This window comes from Chiloscyllium punctatum, chromosome 25, assembly GCF_047496795.1.
Source record: "Chiloscyllium punctatum isolate Juve2018m chromosome 25, sChiPun1.3, whole genome shotgun sequence".
In the NCBI taxonomy this organism is placed as follows: Eukaryota; Metazoa; Chordata; class Chondrichthyes; order Orectolobiformes; family Hemiscylliidae; genus Chiloscyllium; species Chiloscyllium punctatum.
In genome coordinates this window covers 69,389,519-69,410,240 of record NC_092763.1, presented here as the reverse complement: position 1 = coordinate 69,410,240, position 20,722 = coordinate 69,389,519, and the positions used below count along the sequence as shown (strand labels likewise).

The window sequence follows — 20,722 nt, the reverse complement described above, 5'->3', positions numbered from 1 at the left end:
CTAGACTGCCCCTCATGAGGAAACATCCTCTTTACATCTACTTTGTCAAACCCCTTTAACAACTTATGTACCTCAATTAAATCTCCTCTTACTCTTCTAGATTCTAAAGAGTATAGGCCTAAAGTGCTCAATTGCTCTTCATAAGACAAGCCCTGCATCTCTGGAATTAATCAAGTGAACTTCCTCTGAACTGCCTCCAATGCAATGACATCCCTCAATAAGGGGGCCAAAATTGTCCACAATACTCTAGGTTCTATCTCATTAATTGGATTAGTGGTGCTGGAAGAGCACAGCAGTTCAGGCAGCATCCAACGAGCAGCGAAATCGATGTTTCGGACAAAACCCCTTCATCAGGAATAAAGGCAATAAGCCTGAAGCGTGGAGAGATAAGCTAGAGGAGGGTGGGGGTGGAGAGAGAGTAGCATAGAGTACAATGGGTGAGTAGGGGAGGAGATGAAGGTGATAGGTCCAGGAGGAGAGGGTGGAGTGGATAGGTGGAAAAGAAGATAGGCAGGTCGGACAAGTCCAGACAAGTCATGGGGACAGTTACTGAGCTGGAAGTTTGAAACTAGGATGAGGTGGGGGAAGGGGAAATGAGGAAGCTGTTGAAGTCCATATTGATGCCCTGGGGTTGAAGTGTTCCGAGGCGGAAGATGAGGCGTTCTTCCTCCAGGCGTCTGGTGGTGAGGGAGCGGCGGTGAAGGAGGCCCAGGACCTCCATGTCCTCGGCAGAGTGGGAGGGGGAGTTGAAATGTTGGGCCACGGGGCGGTTTGGTTGATTGGTGCGGGTGTCTCGGAAATGTTCCCTAAAGCGCTCTGCTAGGAGGCGCCCAGTCTCCCCAATGTAGAGGAGACCACATCGGGAGCAACGGATACAATAAATGATATTAGTGGATGTGCAGGTGAAACTTTGATGGATGTGGAAGGCTCCTTTAGGGCCTTGGATAGAGGTGAGGGAGGAGGTGTGGGCACAGGTTTTACAGTTCCTGCGGTGGCAGGGGAAAGTGCCAGAATGGGAGGGTGGGTCGTAGGGGGGCGTGGACCTGACCAGGTAGTCACGGAGGGAACGGTCTTTGCGGAAGGCGGAAAGGGGTGGGGAGGGAAATATATCCCTAGTGGTGGGGTCTTTTTGGAGGTGGCGGAAATGTCGGCAGATGATTTGGTTGATGCGAAGGTTTGTAGGGTGGAAGGTGAGCATCAGGGGCGTTCTGTCCTTGTTACGGTTGGAGGGGTGAGGTCTGAGGGCGGAGGTGCGGGATGTGGATGCGATGAGTTGGAGGGCATCTTTAACCACGTGGGAAGGGAAATTGCGGTCTCTAAAGAAGGAGGCCATCTGGTGTGTTTTATGGTGGAACTGGTCCTCCTGGGAGCAGATACGGTGGAGGCGGAGAAATTGGGAATACGGGATGGCATTTTTGCAAGAGATAGGGTGGGAAGAGGTGTAATCCAGGTAGCTATGGGAGTTGGTGGGTTTGTAAAAAATGTCAGTGTCAAGTCGGTCGTCACTAATGGAGATGGAGAGGTCCAGGAAGGGGAGGGAGGTGTCAGAGATGGTCCAGGTAAATTTAAGGTCAGAGTGGAATGTGTTGGTGAAGTTGATGAATTGCTCAACCTCCTCGCGGGAGCACGAGGTGGCGCCAATGCAGTCATCAATGTAGCGGAGGAAGAGGTGGGGAGTGGTGCCGGTGTAATTACGGAAGATCAACTGTTCTACATAGCTAACAAAGAGACAGGCATAGCTGGGGCCCATATGTGTGCCCATAGCTACGCCTTTGGTCTGGAGGAAGTGGGAGGATTCAAAGGAGAAATTGTTAAGGGTGAGGACCAGTTCCGGCAAACGAATGAGAGTGTCAGTGGAAGGGTACTGTTGGGGATGTCTGGAGAGGAAAAAACAGAGGGCATGGAGGCCCTGGTCATGGTGAATGGAGGTGTAGAGGGATTGGATATCCATGGTGAAGATGAGGCGTTGGGGGCCGCGGAAACGGAAGTCTTGGAGGAGGTGGAGGGCGTGGGTGGTGTCTCGAACGTATGTGGGGAGTTCCTGGACTAGGGGGGATAGGACAGTGTCAAGGTAGGTAGAGATGAGTTCAGTGGGGCAGGAGCATGCTGAGACAATGGGTCGGCCAGGGTGGTCAGGCTTGTGGATCTTGGGAAGGAGGTAGAACCGGGCAGTGCGGGGTTCCCGGACTATGAGGTCGGAAGCTGTGGGTGGGAGATCTCCTGAGGTGATGAGGTTCTGTATCGTCTGGGAGATGATGGTTTGGTGATGGGGACCCCAGGGCATCAATGTGGACTTCAACAGCTTCCTCATTTCCCCTTCCCCCACCTCATCCTAGTTTCAAACTTCCAGCTCAGTTACTGTCTCCTTGACTTGTCCAGACTTGTCCGACCTGCCTATCTTCTTTTCCACCTATCCACTCCACCCTCTCCTCCTTGACCTATCACCTTCATCTCCTCCCCCACTCACCCATTGTACTCTATGCTACTCTCTCCCCACCCCCACCCTCCTCTAGTTTATCTCTCTATGCTTCAGGCTCACTGCCTTTTCCTGATGAAGGGCTTTTGCCCGAAACGTCGATTTCGCTGCTCGTTGGATGCTGCCTGAACTGCTGTGCTCTTCCAGTACCACTAATCCAGTATTTGGTTTTCAGTATCTGCAGTTATTGTTTTTACCTTCCATCTCATTAATGTCTTGTACAGTTGCAGCAACACTTCCCTACTTTCATACATTATTTCTTTATCAATAAATCCCAAAATTCCATTTGCCTTCCTTATGCTGTACTACAAATTAGTTTTCTGCGATTTGTGCATGAGGACACCTGAGATCGCTCTGCACTGAAGCACTCTGAACTTTCTCTACATTTAGATAATAAATTGCCTTTCTATTCCTCCAACTGAAATGGACCATTGCCTAAAATATCTCTCTCAGTATTTACTCCCTTATTGCTAATTTAAGTGTGGGTAAGGAACTGAGCTAGGAATCTTTATTTGTAGAACCGAAAATTGATAGAGCACCATGTTAAATGTGTTTTTATTAAAAATACAGGCTACTGTTGGTTGTGATGGATTAAATTATAATGGATGTGGACAGGTTGCAAGGCATGGCCAAGTGATCATTTAAGTCTGATGAATCACAGAACAGTTTTGTTAAGAACAGGTTCTTAATGATTAACTTAATATTAAACTTCTGGACTTTCAAAACAAAACCCAAGTGAATGCAGTGTTTCTTGATCATGGGAACATATGTAAACCTGACTTAAATAATATGGGCTATGCCTATGTTTGGGTGCACTGTTCAAAGTTTTTTGTTTGGAAACAGAATAAAGGATAAATACCTTTTATTGCAGAAAACCAGTGTAATATATGCAGCTTTAGTCTATATGGGTTTTGGCAAATGTCATTTGAAGACTGCAGGCGTACTGCACTGTATAACATTCAAGTGCTGTAGTTATTGATGAGTAAAGTTAAGTTTCGTGGAACAAAGCTGAAAACCAAGCTCAAGTTGGTGTCTTTAACCAAAGTGCCAACTGTGCAAAGAAGGAAAATGTCTATAATTTAAGAAATATTAAAGCATATTTTACTTAGCTTTGGGTTTTCAGAATAATGTTTGCTCTTTTCAGGATGTAATTTTTAAAAAGGAGATTTCCATTTGTGTTTTAAAATTAATCAACTATCCACAAATGTAAAATTCTTCCAAACGCACAGTCCAAGTAGATTTTGATGGTGCATCTTATTATAGTACCATGTGGTTTGCAAACAGTTGTATGTGGACGCTGAGTGAATTCCATTCTGTTGTGCAAAACCTAACTGCTCTGAAATAGCATATAATTAAAACGTGATATTGAGAAATTGGACAAAATTATGACAAGTGGATTTCAATATAGAGAAGTAAAACAAGAGTCTGGTGAAATTTCACAACTATTGGAAGTCCTAAAACACATTACTGCCACTACAGCACTTTTAAATTCTAATTGCAGTTGTCATATAGGAAGTACTGCAGCCATTTTGTGTGCAATGAGATTGCACAAACAGCAATGTGATAATGACTAGATTGAGGGAAGGAAAGAAAGTAGGAAGGCTGGCAGTATTGATTTAAGGAAAACATTACAATTCTGGAGAGAGGTGATATCCCAAAAGAGGTCAAGGACAAAATCTGTTTGACTCTAATTGAGGAACAGTAGTGTTTAAATATATTACCTGATGTATTCAATAACCAACTAGTGGGAAAGATTTTCAAGAAACTTAGTGGTGCAATATTTCTAATAATTCCAATTTAAACTGGGACAGTAATAGTACAAGGAGGCAGGGAAGGGTAAGCACTTGTGTTCAGGATGGCATTCAGTATCAGTTTGTTTCCAGTGCAATGTCAAAGGAGGGATCTTGTTTCATCCTGTTGTGGGCAATGGATTGGTTCCAGCAGATAGTGTAGGAAGGAAACGTTTGGGGGATGGTAATCATTGTATCGTCAGATATAGGGTGCCTATAGAAAAGGGCAAAAATAACCAGTCCTAGTTGGAACAAAGATAAGCAAAGTTGCCATAGTCCCAGAGGAGCATAGGGCTGCGCTCTCATTAGAGAGAGACAACTGGTAATAGTTTAACCTGAGAGTCACCATGCTTCAGATGAGGGTTCAGGTTGAGAAGGAGACTCTTCTATGATAACTTCAATTATTGAGGGGAATGAACTTGTACTATTGGTGTCACTCTGCACCTCAACCCAGCCATCGAACTAACTAAGCTAACCAACTCCTGTGAGTAGGAATAACTAACTGGGAGAAAGCCAACTTCAATAGGCTAAGCATGGATTCCGATATATTGGAAGGCAGAACTGAACACGGGCTGCCTTTTAAAGAGGAGTTTGTTTTTATGTTTGGGTACAATCAATGTACATACTGGAGGAAAGATGCAGTGCAAAAATTCAGAAGGCCCTGGGTGGCAAAGCAGATAATAAAAGGAAATGGAAGAAGGGTCCATATGACAGTTATTATTTTGTATGGTTAGCACCAGGTTAAAGATTCAGGGCTAATTGGGATAAGACAAAACCAAGAGAAAGTACAAGAAGCAATGGACAATGAAGATAAGAGAATCTAAAAATACTCTTTTGGGGTATAAATCGTGAAAGCATGATTAGAGCAGGAGTGGAGCTAATTATAGATCTAGAAGGGCATTTACAATCCCTCCATTGAGCTGAATTAAGCATTTGTTGTCACTAGTTTGTCATTGCTGCTTCACAATCCTGGCACTGAACACCTGAGTACTTACACTATATGGAGCGGACTTGATGGGGCAAATAGTCTATAACTGTTCCTATTTTGTACATGGAATGTGGTGCTTCAGGAAGTCCACTGCCACCTTATGTCACACCAGCTGCCTAACAGTCTAATGTGGTTAGAAAACAAGAACCGAAAGAACTGTAGATTCTGTAAATCAGAGTAGGGGGTCACTCGACCTGAAATGTTAACTCTGATTTCTGTCCATGTCTGCTGCCAGACCTGCTGAGCTTTTCCAGCAATTTCTGCTTTTGTGTCAAATCTGGTCAGATCCAAAGGCTATATTAGGAGAACCCATGCTAAGTTCTAACCCAGGCTGCGAGGTTAGAATAGAAGAACAAGGCTGACTTGATCATTCTGCAATGAGCAATGCGGACTCAATGGGCCAACTAGCCACCTGTATAGGGATGAATCTACATCCCAATCTTCAGGAATTGCTGTCATGACTATTGATACTGGCCTATGTTTTACAAAACATATGGAATTATGTAAAAAATCCAAGACCTTACTATTGATATTTTAATCAAGTGAAAACACTTTGTTTGATGGGAAGGCAGTTATTGATTTTTTTTTTTGGTAAATATTTTTATTGAGAAAAAGATTAAAGTTTATACAAAATCACTACATAACAGTATAATAACTACTACTCTACTCCACAAACCACTGAGGGGAGAGAGAAAAACTACACAAACTACCATTCAATAAATAATGACAAAAAACTAACCTACACAAAGTTGGACCAAGGTAAATTAGATTACGTTAAGTTAGTGCATTCAGCAGACTCTCACCAAAGCTCCCCACCACTGGGGGCATCAGTAGGCATACCCGTATTTGTTCGGAATTCTTCCCCCTCCCCAGGGACCCTTGGACCGCCAGTCATCGCCCCCAAGACTACACAAAGGCCCTAACCAATATAGCCAACAAGTTTGTGACTATATAATTCAGAAAGGGCCACCACGTTCTATAAAATAGTTCAGTTTTCTGGTGCACCATACTTGAGGAAGTCCGGGGGGGAAGTGCTCCATAACTAATCTACACCACCCCGAGAGTCCTGGGGATTTCTCAGACACCTAGCTCATTAGAATGTTCTTCCTCACATAGAATAAAAGAGTATTAACAGAATAAAACTTGTGGCCAGAAAATAATCAATTATGCAACACAAAACTTGTCCAGTGGCCCATTCCACTTGTGTCAGCCTCTTTCTAGTTGAATTTCACTGCACTGCTCTATTGTGACAGATCCGGCCATCCATTAGATACGTGATTATAGAAGGAATAGATTTAGCAGTGATTTTTATCAAAGCTCATGAAGGAAATTTCCAGAGGGGATGTTTCCTGCTCCTTCCTCAAATATTCAATTTAAATTCTAGAATCTTCATGTGATGAACTATGGAAGGCTATCCTCCAGTGCAAAACCTGCCTGTGATTACAGAATGCTCTAATATCCACACTGGTTCCTATTTGTTCTCTAATCAATATTATTTGTTCTTGTATTTCACTTGTATCCCTGTAATCTTCACTTGACAGTAAATCTGTTCTAGCCCTCAGTCTTGGGTGGTTCCAGTTGATTTGTGTTTTTCCTCCCTGTCTGTGTTGTTTTAAACAAATAGTGTTTTTTTTACATAATCAGCTGAGACCTTGGGCATTCTGTCTTTTGCTTATGGTATTCCTGCAAGCAATACATTTTGTAGCAGCTGGCCACTGCTGTTTCCTAACATTGAGCCCAACCATGAGATAGTGGAGCTGATTAAAACAATGTGCATCAGCACTTTGAGAAAATAGTTTTGCATCCTCCTTGAGATTGCATTGTTTCCAAACGCGATTATGAATGAAGTTTGAACACATGTTAACCAATAGCAAGGTCACACCATAATTGTCAATGGTTGTCACCTCCTCCACCAGCTTGAAGTACCTTCAGATAGCAAGCATGGCCATGAAACAATCAGGGTCATGCATTTTGTTAAATCTGTAATTTTGATTCTCTGCTTTGCGTGGGGATGGAATTCTGTCCTGCTGGTTGGTGGGCCAGTGGGAAATGCAGGGTGCCATCTCCAGGAAAGCCTATCCGTGTTAAAACTTCCTCAGATGACCACCCGAAGATCAAGGGGTCAGAAATTCTAAAGCGCTGCTGACCACTTGGATATTTTCTGCTCACTTGCGTCACCAGGGAGGCTCTGGCTGCTGTGGGTACAAAAGCTACAGAAGACCTAGGGGGCGGCACGGTGGCACAGTGGTTAGCACTGCTGCCTCCCAGCGCTGGAGACCCGGGTTCAATTCCCGCCTCAGGTGACTGACTGTGTGGAGTTTGCATGTTCTTCCCGTGTCTGCGTGGGTTTCCTCTGGGTGCTCCGGTTTCCTCCCACAGTCCAAAGATGTGCAGGTCAGGTGAATTGGCCATGCTAAATTGCCCGTAGTGTTAGGTAAGGGGTAAATGTAGGGGTATGGGTGGGTTGCGCTTTGGCGGGTCGGTGTGGACTTGTTGGGCTGAAGGGCCCTTTCCACACTGTAATGTAATGTAATCTAATCTAATCTAATCTAATCTAAATAGTGACCTGAGCCAGAGTAAACTGTTGCAGTGGGGATGGGAAGAAAAGGTTATCAGCAGAAAGGTGGAGGGGATGGCTCCCACAGGGTCATTCCCCTTCTTAACGCTTGGTCCATTGATCAGACACTGAATGGTGGGCACCCCAGCCAACTGAGGACCAATGACAGTCCTCATATGCGCCTCTACATTGGCACAGGCTTGTCTACAGCTGAATTAATAATTGGACTCTGAAGAGTTGAATTGGAGATTGAAATCCTTGAAAGGAGGTGAGGTTGAGATGTCTTCGGTAAGGCAGAGGAAGTGGTGGTCAGTAGAGTTACAAGGGTAGATATGTGGATTATAAACACCTAGCCCTGGACTGTGCTGGTTCTCAAGTGTTATACTGGGTAAAGCCACTGATCCTGGTGTGCTGAATCTCTGTGTGCACATGAAGATTTATATTTTCTTGATGCTGTTTGGATTCTTGCACAATGAAATTGAACGATTGGCCTTTGAAAACCTGTGCTAGAATCTGGCTGAGTTTCTTGTCTTTTTTCACCTCTGTAGTAAGTGTGCCTCCCTCCTGTCTGTCATAGGAGAATATTCAGCAAGAAACTAGAAAGCAAGGCTGTATGTAAGCGATTGTGTGGTGCTAGAAAAGCACAGCTGGCAGCATCCAAGGAGCAGGAGAACTGATGTTTCAGGCATAAACCCTTCATCAAGAAAAGGCTTGTGGGCCAAGGGGGCTGAGAGATAAATGGGTGGGGCTGGGGTCGAAGGTAGCTGGGAATGCGATAGTTAGATGATGGTGATAGGTCGGAGAGGAGGGTGGAGTGGATAGGTGGGAAGGAAGATGGACAGGTCGGACCGTTCAAGAGGTCATTGCCAAGTTGGAAGGTTGGGAATGGGATAAGGTCGGGGGAGGGAAACTGGTGAAATTCACATTGATCCTGTGTGCCTGAAATGTCGATTTGTCCTGCTCCTCTGACGCTGCCTGATCACACTCTTCATATCTCCAGCATCTGCAGTCCTCACTTTCTCCTGTTTGTGAGAGTTTGCCACAGAGCTCACTCAGTACTGCAATCAACAATGCTGAGCAGATGTTTCTGCTGTGCAGAGACAGAAAATGCTTTCTCTAGCCGTTCATGAGAGTTTTTGCATGTGGAAACTTTCTCCTCGTATCAATTTCCCTTGTGCATGTGTCAGAGACATGACTAAATCTCTCTGTACTTTTCTGGTGTGTGTTTGTGTCCCTTTGGGATTACATTGAGCCTGAGCAAGGGTCCTTCTCCAATGGCTAAATATGATAACTTATGATTTTAAAACCATGCACTGTACTATGAACCCTATCTAAAGACATTCAATTGGTGAATACCTGATAAAGTCAGGGACCTGAAAGGGATTTTTTTTTGAGCTTTAGTGCTTCCTCATCCTAAAATCTGCTGATGTGAAGCAGCTTGCTTCAGAAACAATCATGTCCAGCTGGTCTTTTGAAATATGAGACTCTATCCATGACTGAGAATGAGGAAATGCTGTTGGCTTTCCTATCCATATTCTAAGTGGTTTTTGTTGGCACATTTGGAAAAGTAGCAATGTTCCTCAAAAGTAAAAAAAAACTGGAAGAACTGCTGATGCTGTAAATCAGAAACAAAAACTGATTGCTGGAAAATCTCAGCAGGTCTGGCAGCATCTGTGGAGAGAAAACAGAGTTAATGTACTATTCTGGAATGGCTTCCGTTCTGAGGACGGGTCACTGGACTCGAAACGTTAACTCTGATTTCTCCCCTCAGATGCTGTCATTTCTGCTGAGATTTTTTCCAATAATCTCCTGTTTCTGTTCCTCGAAGGTTGAGTTGCTGATTTCCCGGTACAGTGGAGTTAGAGGAAGCAGTCCATTTAAAAAAAAAAGTCTTCCTCTGACCCCTGCCTCCCTTGACCCTCCTTTCCACTTCCTTACCTTAACCCTGCTTCTTGCTGCCTTGCCCCCTCCCAACAAACTGCAGAAGCATTAGGTTGTGGGAGGGAGGCAGGTAGTGAGCAAGGTGGAACTTGGAAGAGTCAGTGGAAGATTTACAAAAAAAGGCGTTTTTTTTTGTCTGTTCAGTCCAAGACAACATTTTTGAATGTTAACATTGCAAGTCAGAAACTTACTTCGCTCTGATATTTCATTTCAATGTGATGGCTGTTTAGCATAATACGTAGTGATGAATCAATTAGACTAGGGATAGCTGTACTGCATTTTCATTCTGATAGACACAGAGGGTTGACTCTTATGGTTAATGTTTCCATCCATAGGGGTCACAATTTCAAAATTGTCAGCAAGAGAACTAGAACACCTCTACAATCAGTTGTTGTGCTGCCTGAGGGAGTGTTGGAGGTGGATTCCATGGGAGGTTTCAAAAGAGCTGGATATTTATTTGAAGTTAGAGGGCTATGGAGATAGGGCTGGAGCTAGCTGGGCAGTTCTTTTGGGAGCTGGTATGGACACGATGGGTTGAATGGCCTCCTTCTGTTCTGTAAAGTTGTCTGGTTCTATCTCTTTCAGCTGAATCTTTCAAGGAATTTGCAGGGTTGCTGCAGGAAGTAGAAGATGAGAGGGTCATGATGGTAAGTACTTGATTTTGAGCTTTATCTGCAAAAGTGTGACATTTGGAAGGTTATTTCCATTGACTGGGAAACAATCGATTTGTAGGTAGCGTATGTGCTTCAGAGATAACCACATATGTTGCAATGATTGTTTAAACTCTCAATCAGAGCATTCTTGTCTGTACATTCTGAAACTTGTTGGGTTTGGTGCCCTTTGGCACATTGAGGTCAGTTAAATCAATTTCTGTTGCTGAGTAAGTTTTCTTTCAGTCAATTTGCAGTAATTTATAAATCCTTGGTTTTCTCCACAGGCAGAGTAAACTGAAGGAAACAACTTGCCCTACTTGTGCGATTAAATAGAAGGGCGTTTTTAAAAAAAATTGTGTTGCAGTAGAATGCGTCAGAATTTGGTGCAGTGAAGGGATCCTTACAGCACCTGCTGGCTATCAGATGTCTCTACATTCTTTCTTTTCAAAAATCATATATCCATAAATAATACTTTTGAAAGAACCAGGAAGGAATGAATAACTTGACAGAAAACTGAGCAATAAAATCCCATCACTACATTTACTGTTCTTCACTAACTGGTAAAAATCTTAATATGTAGTTAACTCCTTTGTATTTACTGAAGTCAGAGTATCGGTGTGACACAGGGAGGGGGGAGTAATGGAAGATTAAGCAGCTGTTGAGTTGAGAGTGTGTATGGGGTTAGTTGTTGAGCTATGACTAATGATCGTCTTCACAACCATTCTGAAGACTGGGTTAGAAATCTCACAACACCACGTTTTATAGTTCAACAGGTTTAATTGGAAGCACTAGCTTTCGGAGCACTGCTTCTTCTTCAGGTGGTTGCAGCACTCTGAAAGTTAGTGCTTCCAATTAAACCTGTTGGACTATAACCTGGTGTGGTGTGATTTTTAACTTTGTACACCCCAGTCCAACCCCAACATCTCCAAATGAAGACTCTGCGCCCTTACTGAGCACGTGTAGTTTAAAACCTTTTAAATTAAAAATCTGTTTTAATTATTCCCAGACTAATTCTCTGATGACAAGTGGAATATGCTGAAACCTTTGCTTTTTTGAAATCTCTGTGAATTTGGGGAAGTTGTAGTTCACTGTTGCTTTCTGCAATGCCTCAGTTAATCTGACAACTTGCCAAGCAGTCAATACTACTTTCCCATAGAGTGAATCATTGTGATTGTTTGTTTGAAATTTGATTTGCTTGTAGTCATCCTGATGAGCACAAGGCTTTTAATACTGTGCTCCACAATAGACTTTTGAAGAAAGTTGCAGGCCATTATATAATCAAGGACAGTGCAATATGGATACAAGGTTAGCTGAGTGATAGGAAACAGTAATGGTCACTAGTCGATTGGTTAGACGGGCTTGGACATACACACCAATAAGTTCAAGAACAGCTTCTTCCCTGCTGTGATTAAATTGCTGAATTGGCCTCTCTAACTTCAAATAATGCTGATCTTGCTAATGTTGATCTTGCTTTGCAGCTCTGACCTTATACGCCTTGCTCTGTCTAAGCACTCTATGATCTGTTTGTCCCTGTTTGCTATGACCTGCCTGTGCTGTTCGCAAAACAAAACCTTTTCACTGTACCCAGCGATGTGTGACTACAATTAAATAAAATCAAAACAGCTATTTTCTGGGCTGGAGGAAACTTTGTGGTGGAGTTCCCCATGGACGCTGGCATTTCCTGATATATGATAATGATCTGGCTCTTGGTCTCTGGGGGACTATTTTCAAGTTTGCAGATGACACTGAACTGAATAGGTTGTACACAGTGAGGAGGACAGTACGGAACTCCAAAAGGACATTTTAGTGGAGTGGATGGATAGGTGACAGATGAGGTTCAATGTAGAAAAGTGAGTTGATGGACTCTGGAGCTGAGCAGGACTTTGGTTAGGACACAATGAGAGTATTGTGTGCAGTTCTGGTCAACTCCTCCATAGGGAGGATGTGATTGTACTGGAGGGGGTGCAGAGGGGACTCACCAGGATATTGCTTGGGATGGAGCTTTTCAGCTGTGAAGAGAGACTGGGTAAGCTCAAGGTTTTTGTTATTCACTTGTGGAATGTGGGCGATGCTGGCTGACCAACATTGATTGCCTGTCCAAGGTTGCCCTGGAGAAGGTGGTAGTACGACAACGACTTGAACCTTCTTGGTTTTTATTTTAAAGAGTGGAGAAATTCAAAGTGGGTGGTGGATGTGATTTTGAGGGGTGTGGACAGGGTGGATATTAAGCAGTTGTTCCCTTAGTTGAAGGGTCAGTAACAGGGTGACAAATTTTAAGGCAGAAGGCAGGAAGTTTAGAGGGGTCTTGAGGAAAACATTTTCACCTGGAGGGTGATCGGGGTCTGGAATGCACTGCCTGAGTGTAGTTGAGGGAGAGAAACCTCTCAACCTTTTAACTAATATGTGGATGAGCACTTAAAGTATCATATCCATTTAAGGCTATGGGCCTGATGCTGGAAGGTGGGACGAGTGTAGGTAGTAAACTTTGGCAGCACATACTCCATAGACTGACAGTCCGCTATTGTATACTTCTAAGACGTTAGAGGTAACAAGTAGATTAACCGTTTCTGTTGCTTATACAATCTAGTACTGGAGGAGTGGTCTTAAAATAGAATCTGACTTTTCAGGAGTTGTTCAAGAAACACTTAATCACACAGAAGTTCAGAATTCTGTTACATTCATGGCATTTGATGCCAGATCATCTATATTAATTTTAAATCTGAAGTTGCTACGTGTTTGCTTAACAAAGGTTTAAAGGGATGTGGAGAAAAGGCAAATGTAAAGAGTTAGTTTGTGGATTAACTCTCGTCCTATTGAGTTTCGCGACAAGTTTTGGGTGCTGAATGGTGGTTTCCTGCTTCAAAAAACCTTGTGTTCCATCTGATTGTGGTTTCTCTGTCACATGGGCAATTGTACTGGTTTCAGGAAGGAGATGGGAGATGTTTTGGTCTTTCTGCTCAGTCAGGTCTAGATGAAGACAAGTTCCCACTATTTGGAAATAAATCAGCTGCATGCCCCATTCTACAACTTCTTTTTGGGATTCGAGATGCAAAGCTTTGCAATCGAAGATTCTGGAAAGGGCAGAGCCATTTTTTAAAAATATCTAACCTAATTCTTTCTTTTTCCAGAGTGGTATACCTAGTGTGTCCCTTTCAATATCTGTAAGATATGTAATTTTTGACAACCGTGATGTTAACCTCATTAAATGTGATTTATTATGCTAAATCATTCCTGGATGCAACAAGTCTCTGGTCAGCAAAAACAAATCACTACATAAACTTGCTATCGGATATTGAAATCTCTGCACCTCTCATTCCCCTGGACTCTTCTCCCAAGGGGATAGAGGCATTTGGACACTTGTATGGCCTTAGTATGGTCCAGGGCTACTAAAGGAGTGCAGTTAAGATGTTTTGTCAGCCTCTATAATACTGTGAAGCTGCGAACTGTTTCTATAATCGTTTATAGGCTGTGCAATGTCCTAGTCACCATTTAAAGCATGCTATTGTTGCGTAATTTTGATCCCAATATTTTAGTTTGGCTGATTTAGTTGTGGTTTTACTTTGAAGTTTGAATCAACAGTCTAAGCTGAAACTTCAGTTGAAATATAGGAGAATCTATCATTCAAAAGAGTCAATGGTGCTGTGTTTCAGACATGTTAAGCCGCATTCTCTGTGGTTTAAGTGCCCATGGTTTTTGCTTAAATCCACTTTTTTGTTCAGTCACATATTATGACACCTTTTAAAAGATGACCCCAAAATTGGAGGTGTAGTGGACAGCGAAGAAAGTTACCTCAGATTACAACAGGATCTTGATCAGATGGGCCAGTGGGCTGAGAAGTGGCAGATGGAGTTTAATTCAGATAAATGTGATGTGCTGCATTTTGGGAAAGCAAATCTTAGCATGACTTATACACTTAATGGTAAGGTCCTAGGGAATGTTGCTGAACAAAGAGACCTTGGAGTACAGGTTCATAGCTCCTTGAAAGTGGAGTCGCAGGTAGATGGAATAGTGAAGAAAGCGTTTGGTATACTTTCCTTTATTGGCCGAAGTAGAGAGTACAAGAGTTGGGAGGCCATGTTGCTGCTGTATAGGACATTGATTAGGCCACTGTTGGGACTAGATTGGGTTGGGATATCTGGTTGGCATGGACGGGTTGGACCAAAGGGTCGGTTTCCCTGCTGTACATCTCTATGACTCTATGATCCAAGCTCGGAAACAACATAAGAGCTACTTTTTAAAGCTGAGATTAATAAACTAACAAGTTTTTTGAGCGTAAATTATCATCTGTTGTCTTGAGCGAGCACCATTTGATTTAAACTAAGCCGGTTGAACTAAGCAGTGGCCGAAATGAAATGTCACCTTTTGAGTTAATACTGTTGCATGTTAAAGAATTGAAACCTTTAATTGTAGTTCCATCTTTACAAAAAAAAAGGATTCTTGAGCTTGGTAAATGGTTGTCATAGTTGCATCAAATTTTGTGCTTTCCAGCAGGAGTCAATGCACAGTAGTGTGGAACAGAGAACTGGCTGTTTTTAAACTAATCTGTCTCTGAAATACAGCAGTCAATTGTAGCACCTTTGCTGTCTCAGCTGAGATCAGCAAAGTTGCACTGCTACTCTGTGGAATGCAAATTGGGATGAAATCCATTCCCTGTGAATCCAATTGTACCAGGGAAGCTGGCATTCTTTGTGAAATGTGATATTCAGAGCACACTCCACTCACATGATGTGAGGTGGCAACTTTCAATTCTGCCCAGCAGTAAGGGAAAGGTTATTGCAAAGTTTTAACAGGTCACTGTTCAAAAGGTTGCATACAGAGTTGTTCACTACGTTATGAGAATAGAGTAGACTCTATTAGGATTGCTAATATTTAGCTGATGGGAAAGCAATTGAACTGCACAGTTTGTGTATCGGATGCCATGAGTTAAATCCCAACCGCAGCTTGATATCTCTATGCCATTAGAACTCAGGCCAAGTTCCATGTGAGGGAAACTACACACTGTAGTATTCCTCGCCCCTGACCTGTTTTTGTAGCCACTGTACTTATGGTGAATCCAGTTGAGTTTCTGGTCAATGGTAACCTCCAGGATGTTGATAATGAGGATTTCAGTGATGATAATGCCATTGAATTTCAAGGGGTGATGATTAGATTGTCACTGCCTAGCATTTGTGTGGTGCAAATAGTATTTGCCATTTGTCAGTCCAAGCTTGGATATTGTTCAGATCTTGTTGCACTCAAACATTGACTGTTTCAGTGTCTGACAAGTCACGAATTATAGTGAACATTGTGCATTCATTTCTGACCTTATGATAGAGGGAATGTCATTAATGAATCAGTTGAAGTTAGTTGGGCCTAGGACACCAGCCTGAGGAATTCTTGCAGAGATGACTACTTCCAACAACCAGAATCATAAGACCATAAGACATAGGAGTGGAAGTAAGGCCATTCGGCCCATCGAGTCCACTCCGCCATTCAATCATGGCAGATGGGCATTTCAACTCCACTTACCCGCATACTCCCCGTAGCCCTTAATTCCTTGTGACATCAAGAATTTATCAATCTCTGCCTTGAAGACATTTAGCGTCCCGGCCTCCATTGCACTCCGCGGCAATGAATTCCACAGGCCCACCACACTCTGGCTGAAGAAATGACTCCGCATTTCTGTTCTGAATTGACCCCCTCTAATTTTAAGGCTGCACCCACAAGTCCTAGTCTCCCCGCCTAATGGAAACAATTTCTTAGCGTCCAACCTTTCCAAGCCATGTATTCCAGGTATGACTCCAACCTGAGGACAGTTTGTCCCTGAGACCCATTGATTCCAGTTTTGAAAGGGCTCCTCGATGGCACATTCACTTGAATGGAGCCTTGAGGTCAAGGGCTGTCACACTCCCATCCCCTTTGGAATTCATCTCTTTTGTCCATGTTTGAACAAAGGCTGTACTGAGTTCAGGAGTAGAGTGGGCCTAGTGGATCCCAAACTTGGCGTCGCTGAGCAGGTGCTGCTTGACGATGACAACTTCCTTCACTTTACTAATAGTTGAGAGTAGAGTGATGGGATGGTAATTAGCCGGGTTGGATTTGTCCTGCTTTTTATGTAGAGGACAGACCTGGGCAATTATCCACATTATCAGGTAGATGCCAGTGTTGTAACTGCACTGGGAACAGCTTGGCCAGGGAAGTGGCAAGTTCTGGAGTACAAGTCTTCAATACTATTGCTAGAATGTTGTCAAGGCCCATAGCCGTTGCAGTATCCAGTGCTTCCTACCATTTCTTGATATTGCATGGAGTGAATTCAATTGACTGAAGACAGTTATGTGTGATGCTGGGGATCACTGGAGAAGGTCCAGATGGATCATCCACTTGGTACTTCTGACTGAAGATTGCTAAGAATGCGTTAGCCTTATCCTCTGCTTTGATGTATTGGTCTCCCCCATCATTTGAGGATGGGGATAAATGTGGAACAACTCCTCCAGTGAGTTGTTTAATTGTCTACCATCATTCATAACTTGCATGTTACTAGACTGACTCCTTAGTATGAAATAGCTCTCTGAAATTCAGGAGAATGGCCATATAATCCCTGGAACTTTGAAGACTGAGGTGTGATCTAATTGAAATATATAATGTTCTCAGAGGGAATAATTGAAAGAGTGGTTAGGTACTAGGACTAGCGAACATGTGAACTCAACATATGAAGATAGAAACGTAAGATTATTGGAGGTGGTTGAATCAAGATTGTTTGATTATTATGGGGTGAGCAAGGTCTCAGGTTATTGAGTCCCAGTGGTGTATGGTGCCACAATTGAAGGATTAATGTACAAAAAGAGCACAGACTTAATAAGGCAGGAAGTGGGGCAGCTTCGATATAAGGATATGTGGAAAATAGGGGAGATAAGAGCACTGGGCCCCACATCTTAACACAATGCTTTGCCCCAGAAGGCTGTGGAGGCCAAGTCTCTGGATACTTTCAAGAAAGAGTTGGATAGAGCTCTTAAGGATAGTGGAACCAAGCATTATGGGGATATGGCAGGAACAGGATACTGATTGAGGATGATCAGTCGTGATCATAATGAATGGTGGTGCTGGCTTGAAGGGCAGAATGGCCTACTCCAGCACCTATTGTCTATTGTCAAAGTATGGTCAACTGGGCAACAAACTGATCTCATTATTGCTAGTCCCTGATATTACATAAGGAGACTGGGTGTGAAAATTAGAATCCAGTTAACAAGAGGAAGGGGAGATGCAGGTATAGTTACAACATTTAAAAAAACACTAGGACAGGTACTTGAGAAGGAAAGGTTTAGAGGGATATGGGCCAAAAACAGGCAAATGGGACAGATTTATTTGGGAAACTTAGTTGGCATGGATGTTTAGGGCTGAAGAGTTGTTCAGTGTAGAAACAAATCCCCTAGCTCTGTACATGAAACCCTGCACAAGGTACTGAATGTGAATTATTTTGCTGATCACAGCTTTCCATTGAATAAATTATAGTATTAATTCTAGTATTTTAGTAGTTCATGGACCAATTTATAACTGTTCGTTCAAAGTTTGGGAGAAGATTTGTAGCTCGGGTGCTCATTGTTGTGGTTCTGTTCGCCGAGCTGGGAATTTGTGTTGCAGACGAATGTCTAGGTGACCACCTCAGTGCTTGGGAACCTCCTGTGAAGCGCTTCTGTGATGTTTCCTCTGGCATTTATAGTGATTTTTATCTGCTGCTTCCGGTTGTCAGTTCCATCTGAGTGTGTGGCTACTAAGGATAGCTGGTCATATCATTTAGTAGCCTTAGTAGCCACACACTCCGATGACAAGCAACATGAGTTCAACTGGGACAACACTACTATTATAGGACAAGCCAAACAGAGAACAGCCAGGGAATTCCTAGAGGCATGGCACTCATCCACAGATTCAATCAATAAGCACATCCACCTGGACCCAATATACCGGCCACTGCAGCGGACAGCCGGAAGTGGCAGGTACAAATCACTATAAATGCTGGAGGAAAGATCACAGAAGTGCTTCACAGGAGGCTCCCAAGCACTGAGGATGTCACCTAGACAGGGGACGAAACGTCTGCAACACAAATTCCCAGCTCGGCGAATAGAACCACAATAACTGTTCGTTCTTCAGTTTTTCTGTAACTGGTGAGTGGCTGTGCAATGACAGCAGATGATGGACCTGTACCACTGTGCTCTGACATTTTGTCCACGAAACTTCATAGCACCATCCTCTTCCATCCTTTGTGTTTAAACCCTCCATCCCTAACCAAGACAACTGTGTGCTGCAATATTGCCTCTGTATTTTCCTCTACCATCTAGACGTTGCTTCATGCTCCAAGGATAATTATTTTCTCCTGCTCTCTAGCTGCTCTGGATAAGGTTCCAGAGCTGTATTCCAGGAGCCTATGCCATGATTCTAGAGGACTCATTTGCCATCCTATTAACATGTACTGTATCTGTGGAGCAGCTCTCCATTGAACTGAAGGAAAGTCAGGCCGATCTTTTGCTTTTGCTTTGCTTTGCCAGAAAATAAAGCCAAGTCTTCATTTTTGTTTTCATGGTGTTGAGAGAAGAATATGAAAGTTTTAAAAAAAAAGTTACAACCTGCTTTGTTAAATAATTCAGAGCAGAGATTCAAATAGTGTGGAACATAAAAGGTTACAGCGGAGTACAGGCCCTTTGGGCCTCAATGTTGCACCGACCTGTGAAACCAATCGAAGGCCCATCTAGCCTACACTATCATCCATGTGTTTATCCAATGACCATTTAAATGTTGGCAAGTCCACTACTGAAACATTCAGTGGCTATTGGTGTGATTAGAGAGTACTTTTGAACTTGTTCTTTCCTGTTCTCTTTCCTTTTGCAAGACTTAGAGAAATAATGTATATTATTTTTTCAATTCCGACTTTTTCTCAATGTGCTAATTTTCTTTTCTGCATTCACTTTACAATGGAGATCTGTTTGCTTAATCTTCAGAATAAGACTTAGATTGTGAACTTTGAACTTACTTGCCACTTGCTTTTGTTACAGATTCAAAATTCCAGTAGCATGCTCATTAAACCCTTGGAAGTTTTTAAGAAAGATCACATTGGAGTTGCAAAGGTAAGCGTTTTAAAAATATTGTTAAACTTGCTGTTAGCACAGCTTTCCAACATGCTAGATGTAGTTGTAGAGTCATATAGCATGGAAACAGACCCTTCAGTCCACTCACCTGCACCAACCAGATATTCTGAACTGATCTAGTCCCATTTGCCAGCATTTGGCCCATATACCTCTAAACCCTTCCTATTCATGGACTCAGATGTTTTTTAAATGTTGTAATTGTACCAGCCTCCACCACCACCTAGTAGCTCATTCCATACATACACCACCGCCTGCATGAAAAAGTTATCTCTCAAGTCCCTTTTAAATTTTTCCCTCTCACCTTTAACCAGTGCTGTCTAGTTGTGGACTCCCAAACCCTGGGAAAAAGACCTTGACTCTTCACCCTATCCATACCCCTCATTAGGTCACCATGCAGCCTCCGATGCTCCAGGGAAAAAAAGCCCCAGCCTATTCAGCCTCTCCCTATAGCTCAAATCCTCCCAACCCTGTGGCAGATGGTGAAATTTTGAACATAATAAAAACTGGAATTTTAAAAGCTAACTACTGCTGGTTTTGTTGTAAAAACTCACCTGGGTCATTTATGGAAAGAAATCTGTTCGACTTACCTGATCTGGCCTATGTGTGTCTGCAGACCAAGGTAATGCTAACTCTTGACGACCCTCTGGGAAATTAGGAGTGGGCAATAAATACTGACACACACATCCATGAACAAGTATCAAAATAAAAAAGCACTGACATTGTGTAGGCTTATGACAGCGCTACTCATTTGGCATACCTAAATAAATGGACATTTTGAGGTTTTAAATAACTTCAAAGGAGGCCAGTATCCTGTCACTAAGTGACCCTTTATTTACCTATGCACACTACATAAGCTGTGCTTAGCCAGCTCCAAGCCTCTCCCTCGTTTATATGTCAGCCAGGGCTCCCTGATTGGCTGAGGGTAACAGTCCCAATCAGGGAACTAATTTGTTATTGAGATCCACCCAGCTCTCGTTCCAATCACTACAAGGTAACAAGTCCCTGTAGTCTCAAAGGCCAAAGGATAGTCTGTACTGCTGTTCTAAACAGGACACTGAGAGATACAGGGGAATGCTATGGGTAACAGATGACATCCTGCACTGAATTTCCCCTCCTTCCATTCTGACGTGTGGAGGTGTCCTGATTTGGAATAAAATCTAACATTGGCATTCCACTGCCCTTTGCACTGATCTGCCTTCAA

At 43.0% G+C, this 20,722-nt stretch overlaps 1 protein-coding gene across 4 annotated transcripts in view; it reads left to right on the top strand.

Moving 5' to 3' along the window:
• Positions 1–20,722, top strand: part of ophn1 (oligophrenin 1) — a 196,998-nt gene that overhangs the window by 59,844 nt on the left and 116,432 nt on the right. For all 4 annotated transcript variants that reach the window (XM_072595481.1, XM_072595480.1, XM_072595479.1 and 1 more), the window contains exons 3-4: positions 10,338–10,399; positions 19,429–19,500. In XM_072595481.1, coding sequence (XP_072451582.1) covers positions 10,338–10,399; positions 19,429–19,500 — 134 coding nt within the window. The remainder of the gene's footprint in view (positions 1–10,337; positions 10,400–19,428; positions 19,501–20,722) is intronic.